Consider the following 21478-nt stretch of genomic DNA (forward strand, 5'->3'; position numbering starts at 1 on the left):
GAGGATGGGATCCACCTAGCGAGAAGGGATTGAGTGGATACCCTTCCCATGCTGCAGGCTCTTCGTTCAAGGAAAGTAGCACCCGGAGGCCGAAAGGATCCAATGAAATCCTGTGGATCCATACCGCCACCCGTTGGTCGCCTTGGACATTTATGTCTTGGACGAGGGAACTCGCTATATGCCCCTCCCAGCATTCAAATGGAGCTTTTAACCCTGCATGGAAATAGGTAGATGGAGCAGCGGCGAGCACCCCTCCCCAAAGACGTTTCCAGTAATCCAAGGCTAGAGGTATTCATAGCTCTATCAGACAGTTAACACTTATCAGCTTCAAAAAAAATTCACTCTAGGAGTAAAAGGCTTTTGAAATAAAGCCAAAATGGCGTCAGCTGCACTAGATTTCATCAGCAAAAGATCAAGCGCTTGATCATTCTGTCAATATAGCACCTGCAGTGAACATGCTTACTGAAGATGAAAGAAAACTTGAGGCTGAATCTGTCCTTCAACCTTTTACTAGGAGCAACCCCAGAACTACAGGTGTATAATAGCTGGAATTTTGAATAGGCAGTGGAATCAGGCAAGAATGGCCTATGAGCCTCAACAGCCTCAGTTCTGCAGGAAAACAATGTAAAAGACTTTCATGCCTCTAGCTTTCTATTCACCTATCTAGGATCAGCCTCAAAGAATCAGACTTCATGCCTGGGCATGCTCTTCACCTATCAAGGATCCACCTCAATGCTGTAGGAAAACATTGTTTCAGACTTCATACCTCAACGTGCTGTTCGACCAGCCTCAATTTCTCAGGAAAACAATGAATCAGATTTCATGCCTCAACATGCTCTTCACCTATCGAGGATGAAGGGCTCCATGCCTTAGCATGCTCTTCACCGATCAAAGGAGAAAGCTTTTGTGCTTGACTGTTCTCAGTTCTCATTTGCTCTGCGTCTATGATCTGCCCTCCTCTCTGCTCTTCCTGGAGCTTTAGAATCAATGGCTGATTTACACTTTTCACGAAGCATTCCTCTTTCATCTAGAGAACCACTCTCTTTTCGATTGGATTGAGATCTTCCAGCACGATCCCACTTTTCTTTCCTTCTTTCCCTGAAAACATCGGAGCCTCTCGATTGGCTCACATGCCTCGTACCATGGCTCTCCTCTTTTTCCTCCCACTTTCTTTCCTCTGCCTTTGACCGGTTCCTTTCCTCTTTGATATTTTTCGCTGTACAATTGTCTTCTATTGACTGCCAATCATCTCCACTGCGGACTCTCTTTCTGAAGTTTCCATTGCATACTGATGAGTCCTCATTCTTCGAATCTGTTGGATGAACGGCGGCTGGGAGATTAGACTTTCCCTCGTCAGTTCTTGACGGCACGCCAGGGGCTGATTGTCTCGGATTAGCTAGCGAGTGCCGAATGGTTCCACCTATATTCTGCCTTAGTTTCCTAGGAACACACAGATCGAGGGTTAGAATTGCCAAATAGTCTAGCAGCAAAAAGGATAAATCGCGCTCAATCTACGAGAGATTATACCCATGCAAACATAGCAATACTAATTTTATTCTAGGGAAACAAAATGCGAAGTGAATCCGCTTACTCTTCTTGAAGACCTTTAATTCGTTTGTCCTTTCGTTCAATTTCCAACTGCGCAGTCTGCGGGGTCCAAGAGTTGATATGAATAAGTTTCTGTCCGTCCTTGCAGACGTATCAAGTCGAGCACACGAACAATCGCAGCGAGAAGGTTTACCTTGAAAAGGCATGAAATGTTTCGAACTAGAACTTCGTTCTGCTTCTGCAGTTTTTCATTCTGGAAACAACCTTATAAACTGTTAAAGTCTTAATCACGGACACCAGGACTGGCAGAGACGGCTATTTCACGCTCGAAGATTAGAGATAGATTTTGATCCAACTTTCCGTACGCAGAAATAAAAACCAGGTGAGCACTTGAGGTTTCTTCGAATAAGTAAACAAGCGCTAAACCATAACCTTAGAGGACCTGCACATTGAAGCTGCTTGCGTGAAAAACTATTCTCGATCTCAGCACACAAATACCTGCGATTGGAGATTTTCCACCTGCGATCGCAACTCGTTTTTTTCCTCCGTGAGCTGCTCGATACGTTCTTCCAACTGTCCACGGAAGAACAAGAGACTTTGAAAACGTGGACACGAGACAGAGAGTGCGTCCAACCAACGCGCAATACAGGGGCGAAAAAAGAAGAAATACCTCGTGGAAAGAGGTTTTGATGACAGATTTCCCGTCGTGGAGGTGTTCGAAGAGGTCGGTGTAGAGAAGCTCGTCGTCATCTACAAGAGGAAACAGCAAGCAAGGATAAAGAAATCGATGTATGCGGGAGGGAGGGGAGAAGAGCAAGGAAGGGAGGAGAAACGTACCCATGGGAGCTTGAGGCTATGGAGGATGAAAGGGCGTGGAAGAAGAGATTTGGCTATGGCGGATGCAGAGCTCTGAGAAACATAAACGTCTTCTCATCAAACGTGTAAGGCGCGGGAGTTTTTTCTTTGAAATTTCGAAATTGTTTTTATTTGAGATCACTTCATCCTAGGAATTCGTTGTCCTATTCGCAATTAATTAATTAGTGCTCAATTGGCCCATTAACCTAACTTTAAATTTTAACTAATTAACTCCGTCTCTCCCCTCCGCTGCTCTCCCCTCCCCCTCTTCCCACACCTCTCTCTCTCTCTCTCTCTCTCTCTCTGCTTAACCTCCCCTCCCCTATACCTCTCCTGCCTCCGCTGCAGCCTTCTCCGCCCTCTATGCTCCTCTCAGTCTCCCTCTCCCTGTACTCAGCCCTCGCTTCTTCTTCTTCACTGCTACTCATCGCAGTGGTTGGGAGGCTTTACAACCCCCCTTCTCCTCTACCCTTCTCCCAACCTGGCTTGCTATTTATAGCAACCTATAGAAGCTTCTAGAGAGTAGAAGCTGCTCCAAGAAGCTGCCCCAATGGCTTGCACAACTTCTGGAAACTTCATTTTTTAATTCGTTAAGCCTTATGTTAATCGAATTCACGTCGCGCCACTACCTTAGGTTAATTGAGAATTTGCACGCGCAGGCCATCGCAACTAATTAATTAATAGGCCCCAAATTCTCATTGGGGGGCCCTATTGAGATTCGTTCCCACAATGTTCACAGAAAACATTGCTTACGCACCTCAAGGCGAGAGCCTCAGGTCAGGTTCCCACCCATGAAATTGTTCATAGCAATGAAAACCTCGCTACTGTACGAGCGAGCCTACGTTGGTCGCGGTTGGGTTGACACCCGTGTTCACTGAAAACATTGCTCAAAGAGCATTCCCATGACTTTGAGATTTCTCTACACACTTTCCCGGCTCAAAAGTTTACAGGACAACAAGGGGACAGCACACGCAAGTCGGTCCGAGAGAAATTTGAAGGGCTTTCATGCACGGGTCAGATGCTGCTCACAGCTTAAAAGCTCAATCTTCACGACTAACTTCACCGAAATGTGCAATGTTAATGGGAGCCTCACACAGCAAAGCCGGCTCTCAAAACAAAACAAAAGAAGGTGCCTTAAGTGGAGAATTTCTATTCTTTGGCTTGTCGGAAAAATAGCTCATAGAATTCCCCTACACGGGAATGTCCTCTTAAGCTAAGGGAGAGCCTGAGGTTGGGTTGACACTAAAGAAATTGTTCATGGCAATGAAAATCTTGTAGTTATGGGCAAGCCTGAGGTTGGGTTGACACTAGTGTTCACATAAAACATTGTTTAGCTAAGGGGATCTTGAGGTCGGGTTGACACCAATTAAATTGTTTATGGCAATGAAAATCTCGTAGCTTAGGGCAAGCCTAAGGTCGAGTTGACACCAGTGTTCATAGAAAACATTGCTCTCAATCAATACAAAACTTGGAGATGTTGCAGGTTTTTAAGCTAAAATGCAAATTTTACAAAATCAAGAAACAAAAATTACAGGTGAAACCAAAAAGACCAAACAAAGTTGAAGACATCTAGTTTCTTAGTTGCATCAAAGACCAATGATGCAAAGGGCTGGAGTTTTCTTTGGAAATTATTATTTTTTCCTTTGAAATTTGTATTAAAAAAGATAAGAGAAATGACGGAAGGTCTTAGTAACTTAAGAGTAACCCCATGGAAGACAAACAAATTTCTTCTCTTCCGGATCTCATGAACGATGCATGCTTGCCCTAAGCAAGACGCCATACTCAAAGTTGTGAGTCCCTTTTTTTTTAAGAAACAACTGACTTTCATTATAAGGCTCGTCAGGCCCCCAACAAAAGCCCTCCCTCGACAAGGCTCTATACGCATCTCTTGCTCACCCCTTCTAAAGCACGGGTATACCCTGCCACAGCCTCGAAGTTTCTCCTTACCTTTCCACAAAACCACTCAAACCGTTGTTGAGGATAATCCCCTTTCCACCCATTTAATAGGGAGATCATTGAGATTCCCTTATCATCGAAAAAAAGCTATGAGTCATTGAGATTCCCCTTATCTCCCAATAAGGCTTGTTTCCACTTAAAAGGATCACGCAGCAACCACTAGCGAAAAGGAAAACAAATGAAAGCGAAATGGGCACATTGGAGAGATGTCTAGTAAGGATCATCTGGTCAAATTTTGAATTTGTCCATGGCAATGAAAATCACTAAGGGTAAGCATACACAGCTTGAGGCACAATGGGTGGTGTGTGGTTACACTCCAAGCAAACACAAGATTTTTAATAAAAGAGGTGAACTAATAAGTACGCATGGGGTGACAAAATATGAAGAGGGGAGAGGAGAAGAGTGGAGATGAGGAGAGAGGGCACAGCTAGAGAGCACACCACAAATGACTAACTGTACACTAGATTTAGTTGAAAAAATAGAATATATACAAACCCATTTAGGGTTAGCGTTAGGGGATCTAACCCTTTCCTTTATAGCACTCTATAAGGTTAGTGCTATGCACATATGATCACGTGATGGTGCTATGCACACATGATCACATGTTGAGCGTGAACTCTCAACACCTTCCATCAAGATTAACATCATGAAGTAGGCCTTCTTTCAAGATGATGATTCTGGGGAATCAAAGAAGGACTGAGCATTACATTCCATCACACCCCTTTAATGGGAATGTCCTTCTTCTGCATCAAACCAAGAGCTAGTTGGTGTTCTCGAATAGCTCTTTACCGAGTGGTTTGGTAAAGATGTCTGCAACATTCTCTTTCCTATCACAATGCTGCAGTGTAATGTCACCAAGTAACACTCTTTCTCTGATGAAGTACTCTCTGACATCAATGTGCTTTGTCCTGGTGTGATATACTGGATTCTTGGCCAATGTTTGAGCCAATTGATTATCATAGTATATTGTTGTTGGCTTTGACTCATCAAAGTAATCTATTTCTGACAATAGTCTTCCGAGCCATATAGCCTCACATGCACCTGTAGTGAGTGCTCTATATTCTGCTTCATTCGAAGACAAAGAAATAGTTGGTTGTTTGTTTGACAACCATGATATAGCACCTTGACCAAGGAAAAATGCATATCCTTGTGTCGATCTCCTGGTCTCATGATCTCTGCCATAGTCACTGTCATAGTATTCATGCAACCGTAAATGACTTCCTCTGTATTCTATCCCAAACTGTCTTGTACCTCTGATGTATCTCAAGACTCTTTTGGCTGCATTCCAGTCAGACTGTTTTAGATTTGCCATAAAATATGCTAGTGAGTTTACTGCATAACAAATATATGTCCGTGTGATTGTCAAATATATAAGAGATCCGATGAGTTGCCTGTAGTACCTGTCATTGACTGTAGGCTTTTCTGAATATTTAGTAAGTTTCGAACACTGTTCCATGGGAGTGGCTACAATCTTGCAATTTGCCATATGGAACTTCTTCAGGAGACTATCAACATACTTGAGCTGACTCATGAATGTGCTATCTGAATCTCTCCAGAACTCAATTCCAAGACAATAGTGCATAAGTCCAAGATCTTTCATGTCGAACTCTGCAAATAAGTCTTGTTTTAATTTTTTGATGAAGCTATCCTTACTTCCTGTCACAATCAGATCATCTATGTACAAAAGTGCAATAGTAATGTCTTCCCCTTGAACTTTGTAGTAGAGAGTATGATCTGCATTGGATTTCATGTATCCCAAATCATCAAAATACTTGTCAATTCTACTGTACCAACTTTTGGGTGCTTGCTTTAAGCCGTAGAGACTTTTCTTGAGATGGCAAACCTTATTCTCCTTTCTTGGTTCACACATAACCTGTTGATTGTTGCATGTAGACTTCCTCGTCTAGATAACCATTGAGAAATGCATAAATGCATTCTTTACATCGAGCTAGTACACATTCCATCTGTTGAGTGTCGCTAGTGATATCAAGAACTGTATGGAATCCATCTTTGCTACTGGAGCATAAGTCTCATCAAAGTCTTGACCATATTACTGTGCAAATCCTTTTGCAACTAGTCTGGCTTTGTATCTTTGAATACTGCCATTTGGATTGTACTTCACTTTATATACCCATTTGTTTGCTATGGCCTTCTTTCCTGGTGGAAGGTCGCATAATTCCCAAGTATTATTCTTATACAAAGCATCCATTTCTTCATTCATAGTAGTTTGCCATTCTAGCTTGTCTACTGTGTCTTCGAAGTACACTGGCTCTTCTGTAGCCATGATGGTACTCATAAGAGCATAGTTGGTGGTTTCCACTTGAATTGCTTTGCCTTTCTGAGCATATGTCAATCTGGTTGGAGGTCTACTTTCCCTAGTAGACCGTCTGAGCTGCTGTGGCTCTGCTTGGTGTGTTGCTAGCAATTCTTGCTCTTCTTCATCAACCTGTTCTGTAGATGACTATGAAGTCGATGCTTCTATCTCTTGTGTAGGTGAGGTTTTCCATTCTGATTCCTCATCAAAGATTACATCTCTGGAGATAATGACCTTGCGGTTGATGGGATCATACAATTTGTATGCTTTGCTTTCTTCATTGTAGCCAACCATGATGCATTTGCGTGACTTCGCATCCATTTCTTGCGATGATCATCATGTATGTGGGCATATGCTATGCAACCAAATATGCAGAGATGCCCAATGTGTGGCTTGTGTCCAGTGAATGCTTCATAAGGAGTCATACCCTGTATCGGTTTGGTAGGAAGCCGATTAAGCAAATAGTTTGCAGTGGCTATTGCTTCTACCCAATACTGATTCAGAAGATGCTTTTCATTGAGCATTGCTCTAGCACTGTCTGCTAAAGTCCCATTCTTCCTTTCAGCTCTTGCATTCTGCTGAGGAGTATCTGCACATGTGAGTTTTCTTCGAATGCCATGATTTCTACAAAAGTTTATGAATGCTGAAGGCATGTGTTCACCTCCTCTATCTGATCTCATGACCTTGATCTTTCTGCCTGTCTGGTTTTGTACCATGGCTTTGAATTCTTGAAATCTGGAAAACACTTCGGATTTCTCTTTCAAAAAGTAGACCCAACAATATCTGATGTAGTCGTCGATGAAGTCAAGTAGTAAAGTGAACCATTGATGCTACAGGTCTAGACATAACCCCATACATCTGTATGTTTCAAATCAAGAATACCTCGTGCACGAGAGGTACTTCTACCGAAGTTGGCTCGCTTTTGTTTGCCGAAGCAACATGCTTCGCAAACTTTTCCAAGAAACTATAGCTTCGAAATCCCAATTGCCATATTCTGATTCCTGAGATCTAACAAGTACTTGAAGTTGACATGACGATATCTCTTGTGCCATTTTGTAGATAGTGGCATCTGTTGCGGTTGAGCTGACATGGCATGCTTATCTGGTACTGTAGCTAGCATTTTGTATAAGCGTCCTTCCTTGACACCTTTTGCTACTAGCTGACATCTTTTGGATTTATCTCTGATAGTGCATTCATCACCTTCGAAGGTGACTCAATAATTGTGTTCCATCATTTGACCTATTGACAAGAGGTTCTTGCTGAGCTTCGGAACATAGAGCACATCTTTTACCAATCCTTTTGTACCAGTGAAATTGTTCATAGGGATAACACCTGTCCCTTGAACTGGATTCGGTTTATTATCTACTATGTAGATGACATTTTTCTGTCCTTTTAATGGCTTCATTTCTGTGAGCCATTCTTGATGATTTGTCATGTGAGATGATGCACCGCTGTCAATATACCAAGGATCCTGTTCCACTTGGTCAACTTGATAGCTGTAATCCTCTTTGGGATTGAAATCAATGTCTGGGTACACTGTATCAGTCTGATGCATTTTCTTGCTTGTAAGAAACATATTTCCATGTTTATTTGCAAAATGACTGTGACTAGAATGTCCACCATGATGATTTCCTCTGCCTCAAAAATTCCCTCGCTGGATTGATTACCTTGGTCGTATTGCTTCTTGCAACAATCTCTTTCATAGTGTCCAAACTTGTGACAGTAGTTGCACTGAATGTTTGACACATTGGTGGATGCATTCCCTCGTCCTTGAAATCTTCCTCAGTTGGAACGATTTCCTCTTTGCTGATTTTGATGTTGCTGATGGTGATTCTGACTTTGATTTTGTTGCTGATGATGACCACTTTTTTGGTATGATCTACCTCTACCTCTACCTCTGCTTTTGTCTGAAGCTATGAATGCCTGATCATTAGAATGACCTTTACGTGGTTCTTTACCAAGTAGGACTGACTGAAGTTCTTCCAGTTTCAGAATTTACAATTGGATGGCAATACTCTGGACTAGATTCTCGTATCCCTCTCCTAGTCCATTTAGGATTATTTGAACCATTTCTGCGGGGTTCATAGTCTCTCCTACTGCTACAAGTTGATTGTTGTAGTCTTTTATGTGGAGTACATAAGCTGCAAGGCATGATGTAAATACTTGCTTCTACAATATGAGGGTAGCACAACCTGGCCCCAATAATACCAATAGCTGTCGCAAATCCCAGTTGATGTAGAGGCGAATGTGCATGAAGGAAGTGGTTTTGTTGGCGAGGCTAAAATGTGAGTGTAACTTGCACCAAAATGTGCGTGTGATGTGACGAGCGCGTAGAGCACAAAAAAACAAGTGACTTTTCTTTTTGGAGCTCCCTCAAATTCTTCTTGGATCAAGAGATATGACTTGATCTAGGTGGATGGGCAAAGGGAGTGCAAATGTACTTAATGATGATGTGTCACTGTGGGTCACATGCAGTGATGATGTGGCATTGTGCCTAGCAAGAGGTGTGCGAGTGGAGCCCTATGCTGAGGTGGCAGGAGTGGTCACATGAAGTGACTATGGAGCATTATGTGTGCCTGCAAAGGTCAGTGCTAACTGGGCAACTGAGGTGGGACTACTGAGGTGGCACATATGATGATGTCAGCAGATGATGTGGCATTGATGATGTGGCAAGTGATGTGGCACTGGAGATGTGGTTGATGATGTGTCACTGATGACATGGTAGTGGTGATGTGGCAAATGATATGGCATAGGTGATGTGGCACTGATGATATGGCACTGATGATGTGGCACAGGTGACATGGCAAATGATGATGTGGTAGTTGAAGATAAGGGTGCCACGTGTCAAGTAGATAAGTCCACGTGTCAATCTCCTAACCACTGTATGGTCAAGCAAAGCAGTGGATAAGTCTAATCCCTATCTGCCACATGGCACGAGGATGGAGGTTGAGAGATTTAACGGAATCTATGAAAGATTCCGTCAACGAAAGAAAAAATTTTGTAGGTGTTTTCGTCATCGAGATTCTGTCGTTGAGTCATCTGAGAATTCCATCGTGTAGAGCCGCTGAGGCTCTCAGGAGCTTGGGTTCATGCGCTAGAGCTCGTTGCTGGAGCCTTCATACGCTGGCGTCGTGTGTGGGCTTTGAAGCTCTATGAGCAAAAGCTTGGTGCTGGGTTGGCACTCTGATCAGTGCTCCTTTCATCGATGGAGGCGAGCGGCTATTTTCAAGGTGTTGCAGAACTTTGTTGTGGTGTGAGGAGGCTCATTGGCGCTGAGGATGTTGGAGCGTGCTTTACTGTCGGTTGGCATAGGAGTTTGGAGATGGAAGCGCTATAGAGGCTTTGGACTACAAGGAGTTGTGGGTTAAAGAAGACCGATGATGCATGCAGCATTAGAAGCTATTGTAGGCATCTAGGAAGGCACAACTGAGCAAACAACTTGGCGCTTCCTGCTGGGAGCCTTGCAGTTGTTGTAGGAGGGCTAGAGATCTGGCCTGTGAGCCCGCTGGCCTAGGGCATTGATGGCAAAGTGTTGGAACTTGGCTTGGAGGCCCATCGATGGAGGTCGTCGCTAACCCGCCATGGAGATAGTCTATTGCAGCAGCCGTGGAGATAGTCAAAGGAGGAGCTTGAAGGTTGAGCAGGAGACCTTGCTTGTTGCATCGTTGAAGCCGCTTGGTGGAGTTACAGAGCCTAGCCATTGAGGAACTTGCGAAGAGTTTGGTTATAGCAATGGAGAGGGTTGTCTGTAGCGATGTAGAGGCTCACTATTGTAGGGAGTCAACCTCTTATGCTAAAGCTCTATAGTGCCTTGTTCAAGGCTTTTCTCTCTTTCACTAAAGAATAGAAGATTCACATGAATTGTAATGAACAGACTTTTTCCCTCACAAACCTCTCAATGAACTATAAGCTCTCAATGGTCTCTACCTCTTTCCCTATCACTCGAATTACAAGGGAAGAAGAGCACTGTCTCTCACAATAGATCTCTCAAGAAACAATGAATCGAATGGAAGGAGATCAACGAAAAATATCTCAATCACTCATGGACGGAAATACCTCTCAAATAGATGGAAATTTCTCTATCACTCAACGGAAGTGAAAACTCGATCTCTCAATCTCTCAAACTATCACATTCTCTCATACTCTCAATACGAATCGCAATGCCTCAGCAGAAGGAAAGGAAGCTTTGATACCATGACAAAAAATGAAGAGGGGAGAGGAGAAGAGTGGAGATGAGGAGAGAGGGCACACCTAGAGATCACACCACAAATGACTAACTATACACTAGATTTAGTTGAAAAAATAGAATATATACAAACCCATTTAGGGCTAGGGTTAGGGGATCTAATTCTTTCCTTTATAGCACTCTATAAGGTTAGTGCTATGCACATATGATCACGTGATGGTGCTATGCACACATGATCACATGATGTTGAGTGTGAACTCTCAACATGGGGGAGATGTTTTTCTATTGGGAGGCATAATTGTCAAAACCATTTGTCAGCATAAAAATTTTCAAATTTCAAAAAATTTGATAGGTGGAAGACGTGGCATACGCAATAGGTTGGAAAGCTCTTCACCTTTTGCATGATTTTTGATTCGTGCAACAGGTTGAGATGAAGAGAGAACCGAGAAAAATGAAGAATGAGCTCGAAATGGAAGAGTACCTTATGCTAAAAAGCCTGAAAAAGCTACCCTAGCCCTAATTATAACCCACTTCCCCATAATGTTTCAACCTCCCTCCTCATTCTCTCATTCTCCCTCCTTTTTTCAAATCCTCCTCCCTCCATCGGACGACTCCTCTCCTCTCAAGGTATCCCCTCTCCTCCCTCCCTCCTCTCCTCCTCCCTCTCCCCTTCTCCTCCAGCCTTCTCACTCTCGCTCCGTCCCCTCTCCTCTCTTCCTCTCCCCTCGCTCTCCCTCCGCGCAGCTCTCCTCTCGCCTCTCCCTCCACTCTTCCTCTCCCTCTCCCTCTCCCTCCGCTCGGCTCTCCCTCTCCCTCCCCTCAGCCACTCGCTCTCCCTCTCCCTCCGATTAGCTGCCCCTCCCTCCGCTCTCCCTCTCCCTCTCTCCCTCTTCCTCCACTCAGCCTCTCCCTCTCTTTCCCTCTCCCTCCACTCGACCGGGTGGCGTAGGGCCCTTCTCTCTTCGTGCACAGTGGGCAGACGATGCAGGATCGAGTGGTGCAAGGTGGGTGTGGATAGGACTGGACAGTGTAGGGAGGTAAGGGGGGGAATTAGCCCCCCCCCAACCTATTGCGTGTGCAACAGGTGGCAGGGAGGGCTAGTACCCTCCCTTTTAATTAAGGGAGGGCATTAGCCCTCCCTTATTACTCCTTAGGGACCCCCATTAACCCCCCCCCTTAGACCCTCCTTAACCACCCCCTTAACCACTCTCCCTTAAACCCCCTTGACCACCTCCTCCTTAACCATCCCTTTAGGACCCCCCTTAACCACTCCTCAACCACTTCCTTGTAACCACCACTTAGACTCCTCCTTAACCACTCCCCCTTAACCACCCCCTTAGACCCCTCTTTAAACACCCCTTCTTAACCACCTCTTAGATCCCCCGTAACCACCCTGCCTTAAATTATTTGGGTTAAAATATAATTAAACATTATTTATTTATTTAATTGTAGAGAATCATGGCTCCCAAAGTTGCTGCCAAGGTCCCAAGATGATCGAGAAATACCTTGAACATGGTTGGTATTTGATGGAGCGTAATTCAATTTGCTTCTTGGTGATCACTATCGAGGTTGTGTCAAGCTCCAATTACAGTCATGAGGCAATAAGAAATGGTGTAGTAGTTTCAATGATAAGTATTAAAGACAATGGTTTGATTGAGGTTGCATGCCGAAGTAGGAATGAAGATGTGGTATACAAGTTATGGGCGATGGACAAGAAGTACATGTTGAAGACTATACCAGATTTAGTGGAAGGATCTATAGAACTACTTGATGCCTTGAGATTACTCTGGATAAATTGGGATTGTTTTGCAGAGTGTGTAAGTAGTTGTACCTACAGTTAGTGTGCCAATAGTAGTACCTGTAGTAAGTGTGGCAGCAGTAGTACCTACAATAAGTGTGCTACCAATAACAAGTGCGCCACTAGTAGCATCTCGTGAGTCCAAGGAAGAAGATGCATTTGATGATTTTTCTTTGTGGAAAATTTACATCCTCTTGAAGACAAGGGATATATTTGGGGATTGGTACAATTTCTCATTATCATTGTGATTAGATTGCCTGAATCAAGGACTTAAAGTCATGGAAAAACTACATGAGAGGATGAGTGATGCACAAATCTTGCCACACTTCTTCATAGGGTTGTGGGAATCCAAGCCCCATGACCATCTCTTTTCAATGAATCCCATGTCATTTGAGTTGTGCAGTAAGATTGTTATATTCTTAGGTGACAATGTGAAGGAGAAATCCCAAGGCGAGGAATTTCATCCAAATTGTCTCAAATTGCAAAAACCACCAATTCAAGTGAAAACGAAAGTGTCTCAAACCACAAAATCGACCTTCCTTGTTCACAAATCAAGAGAACCTGGATGCGCATTTTGCACGCAAGTTGTATGAAGAGACCAGGAATGCTAAAATGCAATTTGCAAGGACAATGTCACTCTCTGTCTAATGAAGTTTGTGAGACTTCCAAAAGATAATCCTCAATTGAAGGAAGTCACATTTCAAAAGCATGGAGATTTTCTCATAGCCTTCGAAGAGCTCAAAGAGAGTGACTTTGCTCATGAAGGTGATCTCTACCAAAGCAGATATGGGAATGACATCGACAAGAGTAGATGCAGCTTTGACCCCATTGATGGGAAACATTTTTGCAAAGCTTGTAGAATCGCCGTTGAAGAGGGACGAAAAGGAAACTTGAATCACATTGAGTATCTACAAAAGTTTCAATGGGTCATCTGTTACATGTGCTTATTTAATGATGACTCAAAATATATTCTTGAATCCGAAAGGTTGAATCAAGTTCTGTTGACTAGGAGGAAAAACTCAACTCTTTCCGAGATCCTAACAAAGGCAAGGGAGTTATGGATTAGACACAGCTCACCATAAACAGTAAAGGGAAGGAGACTACTATTGAATACAATATGAATCTCGTTTCTACAGATGCTTGAATGGCATAGCGAATGATACACAATCAGGTGTGCAGGACTTGAAGACCACAGTTGCAAGATATAGGGACTTTACTTGCATATAGCGTTCTATCAGGAGTCAATATTTCAGATTGTCTTGGATGTCTGTAAAGCTATGAAGTAGAAAAGGTATCCTACGAGGGTGCAGAGCATGTGGTAGGTTCCATTATGGTACATTCGAGATGAAATAACAAAGGATGTATGCCAATAGTTGCTTGATGGTGACTGCTTATTTGGGAAGAAGAGTAAGCATAGCCACTTGGATGAAGTAGTCACCAGAATGGTTAGAAGTGAAGTTGCTTTATCGGCAGTAATGTTTTTATTGAATTTAGATCAAGAGTTGGCTGGCAAAGTTGCTAATGTGGATAAGCAAAAAGTCCTTGGTCTTGGTTAAATGATTTACAAGTTGTGGGCCAAAAAGTGGGTGTGTTCATTAGATGTGGATGGCACTCCAACAAAGGATGCAAGAGGAAAGATGCCAAAGATTTTAGAAAAAGTAGAGATCAAGAAGAATAACTTGGTGCTAAACTTGCAAAGTACAATAGCAACGGCAGCTGGTTCAGCCTTGGTTCAGCCTTTAACTTCTCTTATGACATCCTCTTATCAAAGGAGGATACAAAATCTGTACGCATCAGTGGCATTGATATAGAACACTGCATCGCATACATGCGATGCTTGGGATAAGCCATGTGTGTTTATCATGGATGAGTTGCGAGACTTTGGGATGGCGGGGATAGTTGACCTTGTAAAGTTTATCATACATGGCCCTTTGGAAGACAAGAAAAGATCAACGCTTGTCATGTTTGTGTCAAAAGCACAAAGGGATCCCTTGTTTGCCAGTTTAACATCAATTGGATATCCACTTACAAAAATCTTTCATGGTATAGTGTTGTGCTATGACTTGATCATGCTAGAAGACACTGGGATTCAAGTCTTGAATCCATACTTGATTTGCTTCTTAAAAAGGAGTGGCGGTCCTTTAATTCAACTTCCTGCAAACCCTATGGAGTTGTATTACAAAGAGGAAGAAACGCTTAAACTAGATGCATCAATGGTGGACTATTTAAAGCCAAAGCACCCTGAATTAATAGATGAGATGGCATCCCACCTATTGAATGATGGATGGATGGTAGCATTGTATCGAATGGGCTTTGTAGCTAAAAAACTGCTATGCCAAGGTATTAATGTAAATATCATTGATATCCCCCATAAAAATACAATATTTTGATACAATTTTTACAGTTGCACTACGGTCTTTGAAGATGAAAGTTTCTACGAAGAGATAGGAGATAAAGAAGGTGACTCAGAGGCTGATGACTCTAGTGCAAGTAAATGAGGAGGTGGATAGCTCTTCATCTAGGGGGATCACATGCTTGAACTACGCACAAAGAGAAAGAGTGATTTAGTATCAGAGAGAGCAAAGGAGTGTTCTACTTGTCATAGAGAGGGCTAGAGGCAAGAAGTAGGCCACTACGTTGAAGGCAAAGGGAAGGCTACAAAAGTGGAAAGTGTAGAGAAATTAAAACCTTGTAAGCCATCCAAAGTCTTAGATGAAGGCCAGGGAAGTGGAGTAGCTAGGATATTAAGCAAAGAGACTAAAACTGAAAGTGGAAAGACTGGCGAGGATCCCAACCCTCAAGGTCAAGAAAGTGGAGCAGGTGGGATACTAAGCAAGAGCCTCTGAGCCTGAAAGCTTAAAGAGTGGTGAGGATCCTAATCCTCCACAATAGACAGGTGAGGATCCTAATCCTCTAGAGCACCTAGAGCAGCCTATTAGTCAAGACCCTGGTAGTTAAGGGAATGTGCTTGGTACTCAAGAGCAAGAGCTTTAAATATTCAATGTAAAAGAAAATTTGGAATAAAATAATGTATTTCGTATTACTCAGGACCTTGTAGAAAGGGCCTATGCTTGGTACTGAAGAGCAAGAGCTTTAAATATTCAATATAAAATAAATTTTAGAATAAAATAATGCATTTTGTATTAGTTACTTTGATCAATGATGTGATTATTAGAAAATATTGAATGTGTTATTAGCAAAATATATTTGAAATCTTTCACTTCCAAGTATTGATTCCCAATGCTCCACTCACTAAAAGTAGAGCATTTACTTCCGAGTATCGATTCCCAATGCTTCACGCACTGAAAGTAGATGCATTCTCAATGCTCCATTCACTAAAAGTAGAGCATTCACTTCTAAGTATCAATTCTCAATGCTAGAATTTGAGAAGGCTCTCCATTGACTCAAATGGAGAGAGACGAATTTAATTCTACGAGAAGAGAGGGATGAAACTTTGAAGATAGCAGAGAGCAAAACACTTTTACAGAATATGACAAAAGCACAAAAAGTATCGGTAGACTTCTTAAGTAACTTTTGTTATCGTAGCACTCAGTATGGGCGATTTGATGCGGATGCTGAAGAAACAATAAGGGCCTCACAAAGAAATTATCAACAAACAATCTCTGAGTGCTAGAATTTCTTCCTTCATTGTAATTATATTGAGGATATAGATGTGGCATTAGTGGAAGAGTGGGTTGCTGAGCATATAAGAGAGACTAATGATGAAATCTTCTAGTCTTCATAAGACATCGACTGGCTCATGACATGCTCCTGTATAGAAGGTGTGCATCGCCATCTCTTAATAGATCTTCTTGCATCAGCTACGTGTGTAGCAGATTCACCTTAGAAACTCATAGCTCATCTATGTGATGAGCCTATTATTTTATGCAGTCCATCATGACTTGTGTGGTCTTGGCCTATGTGGCACTATATCTCGACCTGTGTGGTCTTAGCTTATGTGGCACTATATCTCGACCTGTGTGGTCTCTGCCTGTGTGGCAATATATCTCAACCTTTGTTGTCTAGACCTATGTAGCATACCTCGACCTGTGTGGTCTCGGTTTGTGTGGCATTATATGTCCATCTTTGTGGTCTTGGCCTAGGTGGTCTATAATAGTATAGTTGATAATCTTTGTGGTCTTGGCCTAGGTGGCCTGTAATAGTATAGTTGATAATCTCATTTTGTATTCACTGCAACAAGCCTGGTGGGGTTGAGCAGATCTTATTAGAATTTCTAGTATAGTTTGTTTTTAAGTGGCAAATTCTCATGATGTGTGGCTCTTATGGCTCTATAATGTTACATCCATTTTTTATAATTTGACTTTATACTTAAGGGTATATTTCTACACCAAGACAGTATATATGTATACCACCTTTGCAAGAGCATTGGTCAATCTATTAATGTTCAAGTAGTTGGTTAAACTTTGGTTTTTAAAGTTTGTTATTAAAACTGCATTAGGAGTGTATTTAGGATTTTTTGACTTGTCTGATAGGCATGATATTGTACATAGCTTCAACAAGATAAAAGACCTTGTGCTTTCAAATTTTGATGGGGATCGGGCAACATTTTCATGGTTGGGAATGTGTATTTTCAAATTTCTTACCATGCATTGTACATGAGTGCTAAAAATTATGCTACAAATCAAGCAATGGGTAAAAATCAACAATGTCAGGCAACAAAGTAATCAAAACAAACGAGAAAAATGAAAACACATAAACAAGACAACAACATACCAAGAAAGCATTGAACTCAAGCAAGAAGATGCAATCATATCAAGCAAGCAAGTAGTTGGAAAATTTTGGCTACATCTCCCATGGGCCGTAGAAAAATATCATGTTTGCCTTTTGTGCAACCACACAGACATAAGAAACATGTAAACACACAATGCAGATTCCAAAGGTTATTCTAATGTGGATGACAGGGTTGGGAAGCTTAATTGGAAGAAGAAATTTGAAGACAAACCACTCACAATATCCTCCACTTCTTTAGTTCATGCAAAATAGAAATCTTCTTCTTCAAGCTTGGAGTGGAGGGGAGCAGGCTAATAATGGTATGGGTGGTGTAGGGATGGCAGAGGAGGGTAGGGAGATGGTAGCAAGGTCATGAGGAAGAGGCAAAAAGTTGGAAAGATCTCAAATAAGAGAGGTGTGGGAAAAAAAGAAGCATTTGGGTTTGCTTTTTGAAAGTTTATCTGAGTTAGTATAGGCATCAGTATATACTGGCACCTATACCAATGAAAATAGAGTTTTCCTTTGTTCTTGCATTTCCTAAAAATTTTAGCTCTTCTCTCACTTCTAGTTTCTAAGTAGGTTTAATAAATGATGACTTGTATTGGATATCAAAATCTTGGAGCTTGGGAGGCCCTTTTTTTTAGGGTGTGTGTTGACTTTTTTTACCATATCTCCTTTTGTACCACACCTTACACCTTTTAAAACAGACATTGTTGTACTTATAGCCACACATATGGTATTAGATGTGCATGATACTTTTCACAAGCCTCAAACCAGGTAATTTCAAGTCCTATTCAAAGAATCATGGCCATTCCATGTCATTTGCATGGCTTGGATTGGATATTTTCTAGTTTTGCACCATGCATCATGCATGGGCATTGAAAAACATGCATTTGTCAATTTCTTGCCATGCAAATGACATTTGATAAGCATGATACTTTGTTCAAGCATTAAAATGAGTGAGTTCAAGGCTTGTGCAAAGTATCATGGCCATTTGGTGTCATTTTCATGGCATGGAATGGATATTTTCTAGTTTTTTACCATGCATCATGCATCACCACTGAAAAACATGCATTAGTGTGCTCTAGCCGTGAAAATGGTATTTGATGGAAAAAATAATTTAATCAAGCCTTAATCTAGGTGATTTTAATGCTTGTGCAAAGTATCATAGCCATAGGATGTCATTTGCATGGCTTGGAATGGATATTTCCTAGTTTTTCACCATGCATCATGCATGAGTGTTGAAAAACATACATTGATGTGCTTCTAGCCATGCAAATGGTATTTTATGGACATGAAATTTTGTAAAAAGCCTTAAAATAGGAGATTTCATGGCCTGTACAAAGTATCATGACCATCTCATGTCATTTTCATGGCTTGGAATGGATATTTCCTAGTTTTTCACCCTGCATCATGCATAAGCATTGAAAAACATGCATTAGTGTGCTTCTAACCATCAAAAAGGTAATTTTTGGGAATGATACTTTGCACAAGTCTTAAACAAGTGAAAGTTCAAGGCCTATGCAAAGTATCATGCCCATCTAATGTCAATTGCATGGCTTGAAATGGATATTTCCTAGTTGTTTATCATGCATCATGCATGAGCATTGAAATACATGCATCGGTGTGCTTCTAGCCATGAAAATGGTTTTCAAAAGGCATGATACTTTCTACAAGCCTTAAAATGGGGTATTTTAAGTCCTATTCAAAGTATCATGGCTATCGGACGTAGTTTGCATGGCTTGGATAAGATATTTCCTAGTTTTCTACCATGCATTATGCATGACCATTCAAAATATGCATTTGTCAGCTTCTAGCCATGAAAATGACATCCAAAGTTCATGACACTTTTCACAAGCCTTAAACTAGCAAGTTCAAGCCTTTGCAAACTATCATGGCCATTGGATGTTATTTGCTTGTCTTGGCATGGATATTTCTCATGCATGAGCGTGGAGAAACATGCATTGGTGTGTATTACATCAGTGTGTATCTAGCCATGCAAATGGTATTATATGGGCATAATACTTTTTGGAAGCCTTAAAATAGGATATTTGAAGGCCTGTACAAAGTATCATGGTCGTTTGATGTCATTTGCATTGCTTGGAATGGATACTTCCTAGTTTTTCACCATGCATCATGCATGAGCATTGAAAAACATGCATCAGTATGCTTCTAGCCATGAAAATGGTATTTTATGGGCATGATACTTTTCACAAGACTTAAAGTAGGGAATTTTAAGGCCTACACAAAGTTTCATGACCATTGGATATCATTTGCATGGCTAGGAATGGATTTTTCATAGTTATTCACCATGCATCATGCATGAGCATTGAAAAACATGCATTGGTGTGATTCTAGCCATGAGAATGGTATTAAATGGGCCTAAAACCTTATGAAATCCTTAAAATAGGTGATTTCAACTCCTTTGCAAATTATCATGGCCATTTGATGTCATTTTCATGGCTTGGAATGAAAATTTCCTAGCTATTTCCCACCATGCATCATGCATGAACATTGAAAAGCATGCATCGGTGGCATTTGATGGGCATGATACTTTTCACAAGCCTTCAAAAAGGTGAATTCAAGGCCTGTGCAAAGTATTCCACGTCAGTTTCATGGCTTGGAATGGATATTTCCTAGTTTTTCACCATGCATCATGCATGAACGTTGAAAAGCATGCACGGGTGTGCTTCCAGCCATTAAAATGGCATTCCAAGAGCATGATACTTCATATTAAGCCTTAAAATATTGGATTGTAAGGCCTATTCAAAGTATCATGGCCATATGATGTCATTGGCATGGCTTGGAATGGATATTTCCTAGTTTTTCACCATGCATAATACATGAGCATTGGAAACCTTGCATCGGTGTTCAGGGTTGTGTAGTCATAAGACTTGTATGGCATGCAATTTTCACATGGTTTAGGGTTGTGGGCATCTGTCTACCGAAAACAGATGTACCACCCCTTACAAGGGGGGCTCAAAATTTTTGGATCTTGAGACCTTGGACAATTTCTAAGAAAGATGGATGTAGGTATTCTAAAATCGGGAGGTGCAATGATCAAAGAGCCTTGGCTCACCTAATTTACGATTAAAATCATCATTAGTCAAGCTAAGTTTAGAATGCCCTTCTAGATGTGTAGCTTCCTCATCACTGCAATTATTTTGGTTCGGCTGACAATTCTTTATGTATAGTAATAGCTTGCTTATGTATCACATTGTATTGATTTCATATCCAATTGTTCATGTGGTGTTGTGTGTTTTAGCACTTAATTTTTTATACATCATGCATTGTATTTATTTCATATTTTAGTGATATCCAATTGTTCATGTGGTGTTATGGTGTGTTTTAACACTTAATTTTTTATACATCAGGCAATGGCTTTATATATATTTTAGTGATATCCAATTGTTCATGTAGTGTTATGGACTGTTTCAACACTTAATTGTTTATACATCAGGAATGGATTTATCTCAGTGACATGAATTGATCATATTAATCTAATTTTCAAAGTTGAATCTCTATTGGGAGTAACCCGTAATTTTAGCAAGTCAGTTCAATTGGCGATCGATGACAATTTGAAGTTCCAATCAACAACTAGCACAAGCACAAGCTTCGTGTGCACAACTGGACATCAGAGAATTTTCTTAGTCCATTAGTGGGGCTTTGCTCCCAGATTGCCCACATTTGAACAGTCTGACCTCCCGTTAAGGCCGTTAAGGGTTGTTGCAATGGATTCAAGCCCAATAGAAATATGCATTAATTGGTCCTTGCAACATAGATACCACCAATTAGACTTAATGTCCCCATATCCATTCATGGGATCCACCTTGTCCAACTAAGATTAGTGAAACCACACTCTCAATTTCTCTTAAAAGAAGATTCCCCATAAAACCATTAAAGATATATCTCTATATCCAAAATTAATGAAAATGCTCATTTTCATTAGTCTAGCTCAAGGGTAGTTTGTCAAAATTGCACTAACGCTCAGGGAAATAAAGGCATAAACCTATGAAAAGACATTCCTACGGTGCTAAGCCCCTTGCTTGTATCACCAAAATGCTTAGGGGCATGAAACAATCCCTCATGT

At 41.4% G+C, this 21478-nt stretch overlaps 1 protein-coding gene across 1 annotated transcript; it reads right to left on the bottom strand.

Annotated features, from left to right (window-relative positions):
- Positions 1-450: 450 nt before the first annotated feature.
- LOC147898329 (uncharacterized) lies at positions 451-2493 on the bottom strand. Its single transcript, XM_087379851.1, has 6 exons — positions 2386-2493; positions 2219-2298; positions 2047-2121; positions 1742-1801; positions 1592-1647; positions 451-1440 (listed from the first exon to the last, which is right to left on the bottom strand). Exons 1-6 carry the CDS (start codon positions 2387-2389, stop codon positions 921-923), a joined length of 795 nt encoding a protein of 264 aa, XP_087235977.1. The 5' UTR covers positions 2390-2493; the 3' UTR covers positions 451-920.
- Between the last annotated feature and the right edge of the window lie 18985 nt (positions 2494-21478).

This window comes from Dipteris shenzhenensis, chromosome 9 (assembly GCF_047967505.1).
Source record: "Dipteris shenzhenensis isolate YYH24624 ecotype China chromosome 9, Dip_SZ_1.0, whole genome shotgun sequence".
NCBI lineage: Eukaryota > Viridiplantae > Streptophyta > Polypodiopsida > Gleicheniales > Dipteridaceae > Dipteris > Dipteris shenzhenensis.

Coding starts and splice junctions, on each gene's coding strand:
- LOC147898329 (XM_087379851.1), bottom strand. Junction 2,122..2,218: donor TCAAAACCTCTTTCCACGAG/GTATTTCTTCTT, acceptor TTCCGTGGACAG/TTGGAAGAACGTATCGAGCA. Junction 1,648..1,741: donor ACATTTCATGCCTTTTCAAG/GTAAACCTTCTC, acceptor TGGACCCCGCAG/ACTGCGCAGTTGGAAATTGA.